General features: G+C 47.4%; 1 protein-coding gene across 9 annotated transcripts in view; it reads right to left on the minus strand.

Annotated features, from left to right (window-relative positions):
• aldh18a1 (aldehyde dehydrogenase 18 family, member A1) overlaps nt 1–14983 on the minus strand; it is an 875135-nt gene that overhangs the window by 15963 nt on the left and 844189 nt on the right. For all 9 annotated transcript variants that reach the window (XM_068053240.1, XM_068053233.1, XM_068053232.1 and 6 more), the window contains 2 exons: nt 8787–8982; nt 2626–2747 (listed from right to left, as the gene is read on the minus strand). In XM_068053240.1, coding sequence (XP_067909341.1) covers nt 2626–2747; nt 8787–8982 — 318 coding nt within the window. The remainder of the gene's footprint in view (nt 1–2625; nt 2748–8786; nt 8983–14983) is intronic.

Genomic DNA, 14983 nt, shown 5'->3' on the forward strand with positions numbered 1-14983 from the left:
ACTGAAACAGGCCCTTCGGCCCACCGAGTCTGTGCCGACCAACAACCACCCATTTATACTAACCCTACAGTAATCCCATATTCCCTATCACCTCCCTACACTAGGGGCAATTTACAACGGCCAATTTACCTATCACCTGCAAGTTTTTTGGCTGTGGGAGGAAACCAGAGCACCCGGCGAAAACCCACGCAGACACAGGGATAACTTTCAAACTCCGCACAGGCAGTACCCAGAATCGAACCCGGGTCCCTGGAGCTGTGAGGCTGCGGTGCTAACCACTGCGCCACTGTGCCGCCCATGTATTGATAAAACATCTTTGGGTTCACCTTGATTTTGCTTGCCAATATTCTTTCATTCCCTCTCTTTGCTTTCCTAATTTCCTTTTTGATTTCACCCTTCCACTTTCTATATTCCTCTCATCTTTCTGTAGTATTGAGCTCCTGGTGTCGGACATAAGCTTTCCTTTTCTGTCTTATCTTACCCTGTAAGCTCCTTGACATCCATGGGCTCTAGATTTGGCCGTCCCACTCTTTTTCTTTGTGGGAACATGTTTACTCTGAGCCCCCTGAATCTCCCCTTTGAATGCCTCCCACTGCTCTGACACAGATTTACCATCAAGTAGCTGTTTCCAGTCCACTTTCACTAAATCACTCCTCAGTTTAGTAAAATTGGCCTTGCCCCAATTGAGAACTCTAACTCCTGTTCTATCTCTGTCCTTTTCAACAAATTATGTTAAAACTGACTGAATTATGATCACTACCACCAAAACGCTCTCCCACTGCCGCTCCTTCCACCTGCCCATCTTCATTTCCTAAAACTAAGTCTAAAACTGCACCCTCTCTTGTTGGATTTGCTACACACTGGCCAAAAAAGTTCTCCTGAATGCACCTCAAGAATTCTGCTCCCTCAATTCCTTTCACACTTGTCATAATCCTGTTTTTTTTTCTCCTTGGGAAATATTGTGGTGTGTCTTTAAGGCAGCAAAAGATCAGTACTTCTTTAAGGCAGCCAGCTTCAGAAGTTACCGAGTGAAATTGCATCTTGGTTGCCTGGATACAACCATACAGAGAGGGAGAACAGGACATACAATGTTGCATTTTGATTTTGAAAACTGGCTTTGCAGGGACAGTTGACACAGCTGCGTGCTAGCACCTGAAGGGAGAAAAGAGAGCTCTTAGACCATTTAAACTGAAGGAAGAGAAGTTAGTTTTTTATTCTCTCTCAAAATTCTAAAAAGTCAAGCCAGATTAATTCTTTTAAAAAATAATAGCAAATTGTTGATCTGCTGTGTTCATTGATGGAACTGCTGAACTGGACTGCCGAATTTCCTATCGTTGAAGATCCTGCTTTATTTCCCCCATCGGACAACTGCAAAGACTTCAAGCAACCTTGGACTGCTTCTACATTGACGATTTCGTCAGGAATTTAAATCTGCTAAGACTTTATTGTTATTTCTATTTTTTCGAGCAGCTAATTAAACACCAAACTACCTTTAGTTTGGGTATATGTATGCGAATGCGGGAGTTAGATTCTTTAAATAAGTTATAAGGTCTTTAGATATTGGTTTATCTTAGTAGTGTTTAAGATTTTTGTTTTTTTTAAATAAACTGTCAATTTGTTGATATCTAAAGATACCTGGTTTGGTTCACCTCATTCAGAGGTTACTAGATTGTTTCAATTCAGCTGTAGCTTTCTTTGATTTGGAAAGCTTTAAGGTATGTATGATGTGACCTGTGGAGCTGCAGGACTGAGTTGACAGTGCGTTGCTTCCACTGCAGTCAGATTATCTATATATTGATTGGGGGCTTTGTCTCGAGCGGTCGGAACATAACATACTAAAACTATCCCAGTTAATATTGGGGTAATTAAAATCCCCTATTACTGTCCTATTGTTCTTGCACTTCTCAGAGATTTGCCTACATATCTGCTCTTCTATCTCCCTCTGACTGTTTGGGGGTCTATAGTACACTCCCAGCAGTGTGATTGCCCCTTTTTTGTTCCTTAGCTCAATCCATATGACATCATTTAATGAACCTTCCAACATATCATCCCTCCTCACAGCTGTAATTGTTTCTTTGATCAAAATTGACACTCCCTCTCCTTTCTTAACCCCTCCCTATTGTGTCTGAAAGCCCTGTAACCAGGAACATTGAGCTGCCATTCCTGTCCCTCCTTAAGCCATGTTTCAGTAATAGCTATGATATCATACTGCCATGTGTCTATCTGTGCCCTCAGCTCATCTGCTTTATTTGCTATGCTCCTTACATTGAAATAGATACCCTTTGAGCACTGACAAACTCTTTTTTAAAATTTTCTAACCTTTGTTTCCTCTGTCTTCCAGATTCAACCATTAATTTTCTGCCTTCCATTTTCATTTCTGATTTTGTCCCAGCTGAGTCTACCTTCAGTCCTGTCCTCAATGAATGTCCCCATGGATAGCATGTCTGGAGTGCTTGCTGGAGTCACTGGGTGGCTGACATGAGAAGTGTTCCATTCTCAGCACCAAGACTCCTCACCTCCATGAGCACCAAAAGGTGTTACATTCTTTGCCATGTCTGCCTTATCGGCATTTCCCCAGTAAACCCCATTTAACATCTATATATTTGTTTAGAATAATATCCTCACCTGTTCTTGTCTCAGCATATCAATTATCTGGTCAAAGAAGGGTGTCCTCAGCAGATCTCTATGGACTAACAATGTCTCGAGAGCGTTACATGCTGCAGGGTAGTCACATTTGGAATCTCGAACTGGAAACAGAAATGGGTTTTATTAAACATTCGATCTACTGCCATGCATTTACATGCTTGGTCCACAGGCTGTGACCAAGTATTTATACAGGAGCAGTGGCTCTATACAATCACTAGCAACTCATTAAATAGTGAGTAGAACTCCTGGAGCTTTCTGGGAATTGTGCTGTTGATAAATGGCCTGAATTTCAGGTTATTGAGCAGTGTTGCAGTACTAGACACATCACTGATCACTCAATACAGAATGTTGCACATGTCAATAACACAATATTTGAAATAAACAGGTTAAGATGTTCATTGAATGAATTTAAATCTCTAGCCTTAGGGACAGAGGCAACAATTATATATTTGGAGGATTTAGATTGCTTATGGAATTGAGCAGACAAAATGCAAAAGGAATTCAACACTGATCAGTGTGAAATATTCCATATTCAGCAAAAAAAGTGCAGCACTGGAGCTTACTCTGAGGTACAAGGTGATCTAAACATATCTGGAAATATCTTAGCAGGAGACAGATACTGACTGATTTTCCAGAGACTGTGTTACTGAGCTGTTGACAATGTCCATGCAAGTCATCAATGCTGGAATCACCTAGAGATACAATACTACTTTGCACAGTCCCGTATAATTTCTTCTCAGCTGTGCCTTAGTGGGTAGCACTCTCGTCTCGGAGTCAGAAGGTTGTGGGTTCAACTCCTAATCTGCAGAGTTGAGCATAAAAAACTAGGTTGACAAACCAGTAATGAGGGAGTGCTGCACTGCTGGTGGTGATAACTTTCAGATGAGATGTTAAACTAAGGCCCCGTCTGCTCTCTCTTCAGGCGGACCAAGAGATTCCAAGGCACTATTTTGAAGAAGAGCAAGGGAATTTTCCCTGCTATCCAGGCCAATATTTATCCCTCAACATCGCTAAAGAGATTATTTGGTCATCACACTGCTGTTTGTGGGAGCTTGCTGTGTGCAAATTGGTGCTGCATTTCCTACAACAGTAACTACACTTCAAAAGTACTTCATTGGCTGTAAATGCCAATCTTGTCCATAAGACCCACCTCCTGTTCCCTCAACATCATTCCCACTGATCACCCAACTTTCCTTCCTGGCTCCCATGTTAGTTGACATTATTATCGGGTCTCTCTTCTCAGGTACCGTCCTGTCCTCCTTCAACTCTGCTGTCATCACCCCTCTCCTCAAATAAACTAACACTTGACCACTCCAACCTTGCAAACTGTTATCCCATCCTCAAACGCCCTTTCCTCTCAATTTCTTGAACATTTTGTTGCCTCCCAAATCTGTGTCCATCTTTATCGGAACTCCAAGCCTTTGAATTCCTCCAACCAGGTTTCCGCCCTTGCCACAGAACCGAAACGACTTTCATCAAAGTCACAAATGACAACCTCTGTGACTATGACAAAGGGAAACTATCCCTCCTCATCCTTTTCAACCTGTCTGCAGCCTTTAGCATGGTTGACCACAACATCCTTCTCCAATCTTAGTCCAGCTGGCTGGGACTGCTCTCTCCTGCTTCCATTCTAATCTATCTAATCTTAGCCAGAGAATCGCTTGCAGTGGCTTCTCTTCCTGATCCTGTATCGTTACCTCTGATGTCCCCCAAGGTCCTATCCTTGGCACCTGCCTATTTCTCATCAACATGCTGCCCCTCAGCAACATGATCTGAAAGCCTGGTTAGTTTTCACATGTATACTGATGACAGCAAACTCTACCTCAGCACGACCTCTCTTGACCTCTCCACTATTGCTAAATTATCGCACTGCTTATCTGACATCCAGTACTGGATGAGCAGAAATTTCCCCCAACTAAATATTGGGAAGACTGAAGCCACAAATTCTTCTCCCTAGCCACAGACTCCATCCCTCTCCCTGGCAACTGTCTGAGGCTGAAGCAGACTGCTTGCAAGAACAAAAGAACACACGAAGTAGGAGCAGGAGTGGACAATTCGGCCCATCGAGCCTGCTCCACCATTCAATACGATCAGGGCTGATCTTGGGCTTCAATTCCACTTTCCTGCCCACTCCCCATATCCTTTGATTCCTGCAAAACAAGAACACAAGAAATAGGAGAAGAGCAATCCTGATGTCATATTTTACCCCAAAATGAGTTTCCAACTACATATCCGTACCAACATCAAGACATCCTATTTTGTCTCTAACATCGTCTGACTCCAGTTCTGCCTCAGCCCATCCACTACTGAAACTCTCATTCACAAGAACACAAGAAATAGGAGCAGGAGTAGACCATTCGGCCCATTGAACTTGCTCCTCCATTCAATACGATCATGGCTGATCTTGGGCTTCAATTCCACTTTCCTGCCCACTCCCCATATCCCTGGATTCCCTGTGAGACCAAACATCTATCTATCCCAGCCTTAAATATATTCAATGATGGAGCATCCACAACCCTCTGGGGCAGAGAATTCCAAAGATTCACAACCCTTTGAGTGAAGTAATTTCTCCTCATCTCAGTCCTGAATGATTGACCCCTTATCCTGAGACTGTGTCTCTGTGTTCTAGATTCCCCGACCAGTGGGAACAATCTCTCAGCTTCTACCCTATCAAGCCCTTTTAGAATCTTGTATGTTTCAATGAGATCACCTCTCATTCTTCTAAACTCCAGAGAATATAGGCCCAGTTTACTCAGCCTCTCATCATAGGACAACCCCCTCATCCCAGGGACTAATTTACTGAATCTTGGCTGCCTCCAGTGCAAGTATATCCTTTTTCAAATGTGGAGACCAAAACTATTTTTTCATTCGTTTTTGGGGATGTAACGTCACTGGCCAGGCCAGCATTTATTTCCCATTCCTAATTGCCCTTGAGGAGGTGGTGGTGAGCTGCCTTCTTGAACCTCTGAAGTCCATATGGGGTAGGTACACCCACAGTGCTGTTAGGAAGGGAGTTCCAGGATTTTGACCCAGTGACAGTGAAGGAACGGCAATATAGTTCCAAATCATGATGGTGTGTGATTTGGAGGGGAACTTGCAGGTGGTGATGTTCCCATGCATTTGCTGCCCTTGTCCTTCTAGTTGGTAGAGGTCGTGGGTTTGGAAGATGCTGTCTAAGGAGCCTTGGTGCATTGCTGCAGTGCATCTTGTAGATGGTGCACACTGCTGCCACTGTGTGTCGGTGGTGGAGGGAGTGAATGTTTGTAGATGGGATGCCAATCAAGTGGGCTGCTTTGTCCTAGATGGTGTCGAGCTTCTTGAGTGTTGTTGGAGCTGCACTCATCCAAACAAGTGGAGAGTATTCCATCACACTCCTGACTTGTGCCCTTGTAGATGGTGGACAGGCTTTGGGGAGTCAGGAGGTGAGTTACTTGCCTCAGGATTCCTAGCCTCTGACCTGCTCTTGAAGCCACAGTATTTATATGGCTACTCCAAATCAGTTTCTGGTCAATGGTAGCCCCCAGGATGTTGATAGTGGGGGATTCAGCGATGGTAATGCCACTGAATGTCAAGGGGAGATGGTTAGATTCTCTCTTGTTGGGGATGGTCATTGCCTGGCACTTGTGTGGCGCGAATGTTACTTGCCACTTATCAGCCCAAGCCTGGATATTGTCCAAGTCTTGCTGCATTTCTACATGGACTGTTTCAGTATCTGAGGAGTCGCGAATGGTGCTGAACATTGTGCAATCATCAGCGAACATCCCCACTTCTGACCTTATGATTGAAGGAAAGTCATTGCTGAAGCAGCTGAAGATGGTTGGGCCTAGGACACTACCCTGAGGAACTCCTGCAGTGATGTCCTGGAGCTCAGATGATTGACCTCCAACAACCACAACCATCTTCCTTTGCGCTAGATATGACTCCAGCCAGCGGAGAGTTTTCCCCCTGATTCCCATTGACCTCAGTTTTGCTAGGGCTCCTTGATGCCATACTCGGTCAAATGCTGCCTTGATGTCAAGGGCAGTCACTCTCACCTCACCTCTTGAGTTCAGCTCTTTTGTCCATGTTTGAACCAAGGCTGTAATGAGGTCAGGAGCTGAGTGGCCCTGGCGGAACCCAAACTGGGCGTCACTGAGCAGGTTATTACTAAGCAAGTGCCACTTGATGGCACTGTTGATGACACCTTCCATCACTTTATTGATGATTGAGAGTAGGCTGATGGGGCGGTAATTGGCCGGGTTGGACTTGTCCTGCTTTTTGTGTACAGGACATGCCTGGGCAATTTTCCACATTGCTAGATAGATGCCAGTGTTGTAGCTGTACTGTGGCTAGGGGCGCGGCAAGTTCTGAGCACACGTCTTCAGTACTATTGCCGGAATATTGTCAGGGCCCATAGCTTTTGCAGTATCCAGTGCCTTCAGTCGTTTCTTGATATCACGCGGAGTGAATCGAATTGGCTGAAGCCTGGCATCTGTGAAGCTGGGGTCTTCAGGAGGAGGCCGAGATGGATCATCCACTCAGCACTTCTGGCTGAAGATTGTTGCAAATGTTTCAGCCTTATCTTTCACACTGATGTGCTGGGCACCCCCATCATTGAGGATGGGGATATTTGTGGAGCCACCCCCTCCAGTTAGTTGTTTAATTGTCCACCACCATTCACGGCTGGATGTGGCAGGACTGCAGAGCTTAGATCTGATCCGTTGCACACAGTACCCCAGATGTGGTCTCACCAAAGCCCTGTACAATTGTGGCAATATTTCCTTATTCCTGTATTCCAATTCCCTTGCAATAAAGGTTAACATACCATTTGCCTTCCTAATTGCTTGTTGTACCTGTATGTTAACTTTCTGTGTTCCTTGTACAAGCACACCCAAGTCTCTCTGAACATCGACACTGATCAGTTTCACACCTTTTAAAAAATATTCTGCTTTCGTATTCTTACGACCAAAATGTATAACTTCACATTTCCCTACATTATACTCCATTTGCCATCTTGTTGCCCACTCACTTAACCTGTCTATATCTCTTTGCAGCCTCTCTGTCCTCCCCACAGCTTACCTTTTCACCGAGCTTTGTATCATCAGCAAATTTAGATCCATTACTCTCTGTCTCTTCATCCAAGTTATTAATATGGATTGTAAATAGCTGAGGCCCCAGCACTGATCCTTGCAGCACTCCACTATTCACTGCCTGCCAACTTGAAAATGCCCCATTTATGTCCACTCTCTGCTTCCTCTGTTAACCAATCCTCTATCCACACTAATATATTACCCTCAACACCATGAGCCCTTCTCTTGCCTATTAACCTCTTGTGTGGCACCTTATCGAATGCCTTTTGTTACTTCTGTTACCTCTAGACTTGACTATTTGAATGCACTCCTGGCTAGCGTCCTATCTTGCTCCCTCCGTAAACTTCTACTGATCTGAATCTCTGCTGCCCATATCCTAACTTGCAACAAATTTCATTCACACATCACCCATGTCCTTGTTGACCTACAATGGCTCCTGAATAGGCAATGTCTTGATTTTAAAATTCTCATCCTTGTTTTCAAATCCCTCTATGGCCTCGCCCATTCCCTACCTCCAACCCTACAACTGTCTGAGATATCTGTGCTCTTCCAATTCTGGCCTCCTGCTCATCCCCAATTTTAATCGCTCCACCATTGGTGGTCGTACCTTCAGCTGCCTTGGCCCCAAGCTCTGGAATTCCCTCCCAAAACCTCTTCACCTCTTCCTCCTTAACACCTACCTCTTTGACCAAGCTTTTGGTCATCTGCCACAATATCTCCTGTGGCTTGTCAAATTTCAATTGATAAACACTCCGATGAAACATCTTGGGAATTTTTACTTGGTTAAAGGCATTATATAAATGCAAATTGTTGTAAATGCTCTGGGAACCTGAGAAAGAGCTTTATAAATGGAAGTCCATCTATTTTTTTTGTTACCTACTCACCACACTGTATAACCAGCAACGTCTGCCCTGCTATTCAGAGACTTTGCCATCCAGTGGGTTAAAGGCTTTCTGTGGATGCAGGGGGAGTGGAGATGCTAACTTTGTGATAATGTGCCCTCTGACCTGGACTGCCACACTTTGGAGAGGCCTCATTCCCAGCCCAGCTCTACTCCCAGTCCTAACTCACCAATCCTGATGGCCTTTTCTATATTAGCACTGGAATCCAGAAAAACGTGGCAAATCCCCTCACTATGCCCGAGGACCGGAATGCCTTTTGATGCTTTTTGGATGTCTCGAACCAATTGGGAGGAGCCCCGAGGGATGATCAGATCGATGAGTTTGTCCAGTCTACAGAGATCTTCCACTTCCTCACGTGTGCTGACCTGAAACACAAAACACAACTCTTTGAAGAAATACTCGCCAGAAATCAATAACTAATATATTATCCCATTGATAACAGAATAATAAACCACTTGACCCATCAAATAAATGCTGCTGTTTCTCTCCAGTCTAATCCCACTCTCCTGCTCAATTCCCATAGCCTTTACTATCCCACCCAGTCTAATCCCACTCCCCCTCACTCCCCACACCCTTTACTATCCAACCCAGTCTAATCCCACTCTCCCTCTCACTCCCCACGCCCTTTAATATCCCACCCAGTCTAATCCCACTCTCCCCTCACTCCCCACACCCTTTAATATCTCACCCAGTCTAATCCCACTCTCCCCTCACTCCCCACACCCTTTAATATCCCACCCTGTCTAATCCCACTCTCCTGCTCAATTCCCATACCCTTTAATATCCCACCCAATCTAAACCCACTCTCCCCCTCACTCCCCACACCCTTTAATATCCCACCCAGTCTAATCCCACTCTCCCCCTCACTCCCCACACCCTTTAATATCCCACCCAGTCTAATCCCACTCTCCCCCTCACTCCCCACACCCTTTAATATCCCACCCTGTCTAATCCCACTCTCCTGCTCAATTCCCATACCCTTTAATATCCCACCCAATCTAAACCCACTCTCCCCCTCACTCCCCACACCCTTTAATATCCCACCCAGTCTAATCCCACTCTCCCCCTCACTCCCCACACCCTTTAATATCCCACCCAGTCTAATCCCACTCTCCCCCTCACTCCCCAAAGTCTTTAATATCCCACCCAGTCTAATCCCGCTCTCCCCCTCACTCCCCACACCCTTTAATATCCCACCCAGTCTAATCCCACTCTCCCCCTCACTCTCCACGCTCTTTAATATCCTACCCAGACAAATCCCACTCTCCTGCTCAATTCCCATACCCTTTAATATCCCACCCAGTCTAATCCCACTCTCCCCCTCACTCCCCACACCCTTTAATATCCCACCCAGTCTAATCCCACTCTCCCCCTCACTCCCCACACTCTTTAATATCCCACCCAGTCTAATCCCACTCTCCCCCTCACTCCCCACACCCTTTAATATCCCACCCAGTCTAATCCCACTCTCCCCCTCACTCCCCACACTCTTTAATATCCCACCCAGTCTAATCCCACTCTCCCCCTCACTCCCCACACTCTTTAATATCCCACCCAGTCTAATCCCACTCTCCCCCTCACTCCCCAAAGTCTTTAATATCCCACCCAGTCTAATCCCGCTCTCCCCCTCACTCCCCAAAGTCTTTAATATCCCACCCAGTCTAATCCCACTCCCCCTCACTCCCCACACTCTTTAATATCCCACCCAGTCTAATCCCACTCTCCACACTCTTTAATATCCTACCCAGTCTAATCCCACTCTCCCCCTCACTCCCCACACCCTTTAATATCCCACCCAGTCTAATCCCACTCTCCACACTCTTTAATATCCTACCCAGTCTAATCCCACTCTCCTGCTCAATTCCCATACCCTTTAATATCCCACCCAGTCTAATCCCACTCTCCCCTTCACTCCCCACACCCTTTAATATCCCACCCAGTCTAATCCCACTCTCCCCCTCACTCCCCACACCCTTTAATATCCCACCCAGTCTAATCCCACTCTCCCCCTCACTCCCCACACCCTTTAATATCCCACCCAGTCTAATCCCACTCTCCCCCTCACTCCCCACACCCTTTAATATCCCACCCAGTCTAATCCCACTCTCCCCCTCACTCCCCACACTCTTTAATATCCCACCCAGTCTAATCCCACTCTCCCCCTCACTCCCCACACCCTTTAATATCCCACCCAGTCTAATCCCACTCTCCCCCTCACTCCCCACACCCTTTAATATCCCACCCAGTCTAATCCCACTCTCCCCCTCACTCCCCACACTCTTTAATATCCCACCCAGTCTAATCCCACTCTCCCCCTCACTCCCCACACCCTTTAATATCCCACCCAGTCTAATCCCACTCTCCACACTCTTTAATATCCTACCCAGTCTAATCCCACTCTCCTGCTCAATTCCCATACCCTTTAATATCCCACCCAGTCTAATCCCACTCTCCCCCTCACTCCCCACACCCTTTAATATCCCACCCAGTCTAATCCCACTCTCCCCCTCACTCCCCACACCCTTTAATATCCCACCCAGTCTAATCCCACTCTCCTGCTCAATTCCCATACCCTTTAATATCCCATCCAGTCTAATCCCACTCTCCCCCTCACTCCCCACACCCTTTAATATCCCACCCAGTCTAATCCCACTCTCCCCCTCACTCCCCACACCCTTTAATATCCCACCCAGTCTAATCCCACTCTCCCCCTCACTCCCCGTACTCTTCAATATCCCACCCAGTCTAATCCCACTCTCCCCCTCACTCCCCATACCCTTTAATATCCCACCCAGTCTAATCCCACTCTCCCCCTCACTCCCCACACTCTTTAATATCCCACCCAGTCTAATCCCACTCTCCCCCTCACTCTCCACACTCTTTAATATCCTACCCAGTCTAATCCCACTCTCCTGCTCAATTCCCATACCCTTTAATATCCCACCCAGTCTAATCCCACTCCCCCTCACTCCCCACACTCTTTAATATCCCACCCAGTCTAATCCCACTCTCCACACTCTTTAATATCCTACCCAGTCTAATCCCACTCTCCTGCTCAATTCCCATACCCTTTAATATCCCACCCAGTCTAATCCCACTCTCCCCCTCACTCCCCACACCCTTTAATATCCCACCCAGTCTAATCCCACTCTCCCCCTCACTCCCCACACCCTTTAATATCCCACCCAGTCTAATCCCACTCTCCACACTCTTTAATATCCTACCCAGTCTAATCCCACTCTCCTGCTCAATTCCCATACCCTTTAATATCCCACCCAGTCTAATCCCACTCTCCCCCTCACTCCCCACACCCTTTAATATCCCACCCAGTCTAATCCCACTCTCCCCCTCACCCCCCTCACCCTTTAATATCCCACCCAGTCTAATCCCACTCTCCCCCTCACTCCCCACACCCTTTAATATCCCACCCAGTCTAATCCCACTCTCCCCCTCACTCCCCTCACCCTTTAATATCCCACCCAGTCTAATCCCACTCTCCCCCTCACTCCCCACACTCTTTAATATCCCACCCAGTCTAATCCCACTCTCCCCCTCACTCCCCTCACCCTTTAATATCCCACCCAGTCTAATCCCACTCTCCCCCTCACTCCCCACACCCTTTAATATCCCACCCAGTCTAATCCCACTCTCCCCCTCACTCCCCACACCCTTTAATATCCCACCCAGTCTAATCCCACTCTCCCCCTCACTCCCCTCACACTTTAATATCCCACCCAGTCTAATCCCACTCTCCCCCTCACTCCCCACACCCTTTAATATCCCACCCAGTCTAATCCCACTCTCCCCCTCACTCCCCACACCCTTTAATATCCCACCCAGTCTAATCCCACTCTCCCCCTCACTCCCCACACCCTTTAATATCCCACCCAGTCTAATCCCACTCTCCCCACACCCTTTAATATCCCACCCAGTCTAATCCCACTCTCCCCCTCACTCCCCACACCCTTTAATATCCCACCCAGTCTAATCCCACTCTCCTGCTCAATTCCCATACCCTTTAATATCCCACCCAGTCTAATCCCACTCTCCCCCTCACTCCCCACACCCTTTAATATCCCACCCAGTCTAATCCCACTCTCCCCCTCACTCCCCACACCCTTTAATATCCTACCCAGTCTAATCCCACTCTCCTGCTCAATTCCCATACCCTTTAATATCCCACCCAGTCTAATCCCACTCTCCCCCTCACTCCCCACACCCTTTAATATCCGACCCAGTCTAATCCCACTCTCCACACTCTTTAATATCCCACCCAGTCTAATCCCACTCTCCCCCTCACTCTCCACACTCTTTAATATCCTACCCAGTCTAATCCCACTCTCCTGCTCAATTCCCATACCCTTTAATATCCCACCCAGTCTAATCCCACTCCCCCTCACTCCCCACACTCTTTAATATCCCACCCAGTCTAATCCCACTCTCCACACTCTTTAATATCCTACCCAGTCTAATCCCACTCTCCTGCTCAATTCCCATACCCTTTAATATCCCACCCAGTCTAATCCCACTCTCCCCCTCACTCCCCACACCCTTTAATATCCCACCCAGTCTAATCCCACTCTCCCCCTCACTCCCCACACCCTTTAATATCCCACCCAGTCTAATCCCACTCTCCCCCTCACTCTCCACACTCTTTAATATCCTACCCAGTCTAATCCCACTCTCCTGCTCAATTCCCATACCCTTTAATATCCCACCCAGTCTAATCCCACTCCCCCTCACTCCCCACACTCTTTAATATCCCACCCAGTCTAATCCCACTCTCCACACTCTTTAATATCCTACCCAGTCTAATCCCACTCTCCTGCTCAATTCCCATACCCTTTAATATCCCACCCAGTCTAATCCCACTCTCCCCCTCACTCCCCACACCCTTTAATATCCCACCCAGTCTAATCCCACTCTCCCCCTCACTCCCCACACCCTTTAATATCCCACCCAGTCTAATCCCACTCTCCCCCTCACTCCCCACACCCTTTAATATCCCACCCAGTCTAATCCCACTCTCCCCCTCACTCCCCACACCCTTTAATATCCCACCCAGTCTAATCCCACTCTCCCCACACCCTTTAATCTCCCACCCAGTCTAATCCCAATCTCCCCCTCACTCCCCACACCCTTTAATATCCCACCCAGTCTAATCCCACTCTCCCCCTCACTCCCCACACCCTTTAATATCCTACCCAGTCTAATCCCACTCTCCTGCTCAATTCCCATACCCTTTAATATCCCACCCAGTCTAATCCCACCCTTCCCCTCACTCCCCACACCCTTTAATATCCCACCCAGTCTAATCCCACTCTCCCCCTCACTCCCCACACCCTTTAATATCCCACCCAGTCTAATCCCACTCTCCCCCTCACTCCCCACACCCTTTAATATCCCACCCAGTCTAATCCCACTCTCCCCCTCACTCCCCACACCCTTTAATATCCCACCCAGTCTAATCCCACTCTCCCCCTCACTCCCCACACTCTTTAATATCCCACCCAGTCTAATCCCACTCTCCCCCTCACTCCCCACACCCTTTAATATCCCACCCAGTCTAATCCCACTCTCCCCCTCACTCCCCACACTCTTTAATAGCCCACCCAGTCTAATCCCACTCTCCCCCTCACTCCCCACACCCTTTAATATCCCACCCAGTCTAATCCCACTCTCCCCCTCACTCCCCACACCCTTTAATATCCCACCCAGTCTAATCCCACTCTCCCCCTCACTCCCCACACCCTTTAATATCCCACCCAGTCTAATCCCACTCTCCCCCTCACTCCCCGCACCCTTTAATATCCCACCCAGTCTAATCCCACTCTCCCCCTCACTCCCCACACTCTTTAATATCCCACCCAGTCTAATCCCACTCTCCCCCTCACTCCCCACACTCTTTAATATCCCACCCAGTCTAATCCCAATCTCCTGCTCAATTCCCATACCCTTTAATATCCCACCCAGTCTAATCCCACTCTCCCCCTCACTCCCCGCACCCTTTAATATCCCACCCAGTCTAATCCCACTCTCCCCCTCACTCCCCACACTCTTTAATATCCCACCCAGTCTAATCCCACTCTCCCCCTCACTCCCCACACTCTTTAATATCCCACCCAGTCTAATCCCACTCTCCCCCTCACTCCCCGCACCCTTTAATATCCCACCCAGTCTAATCCCACTCTCCCCCTCACTCCCCACACCCTTTAATATCCCACCCAGTCTAATCCCAATCTCCTGCTCAATTCCCATACCCTTTAATATCCCACCCAATCGAATCTTACTCTCCACATCCTTTAATATTTCACGAAATCAAATATTCCCATTTTCGAGCAACTATCCAATTCCCTTTTAAAATAA

This window comes from Heterodontus francisci, chromosome 20, assembly GCF_036365525.1.
Source record: "Heterodontus francisci isolate sHetFra1 chromosome 20, sHetFra1.hap1, whole genome shotgun sequence".
In the NCBI taxonomy this organism is placed as follows: Eukaryota; Metazoa; Chordata; class Chondrichthyes; order Heterodontiformes; family Heterodontidae; genus Heterodontus; species Heterodontus francisci.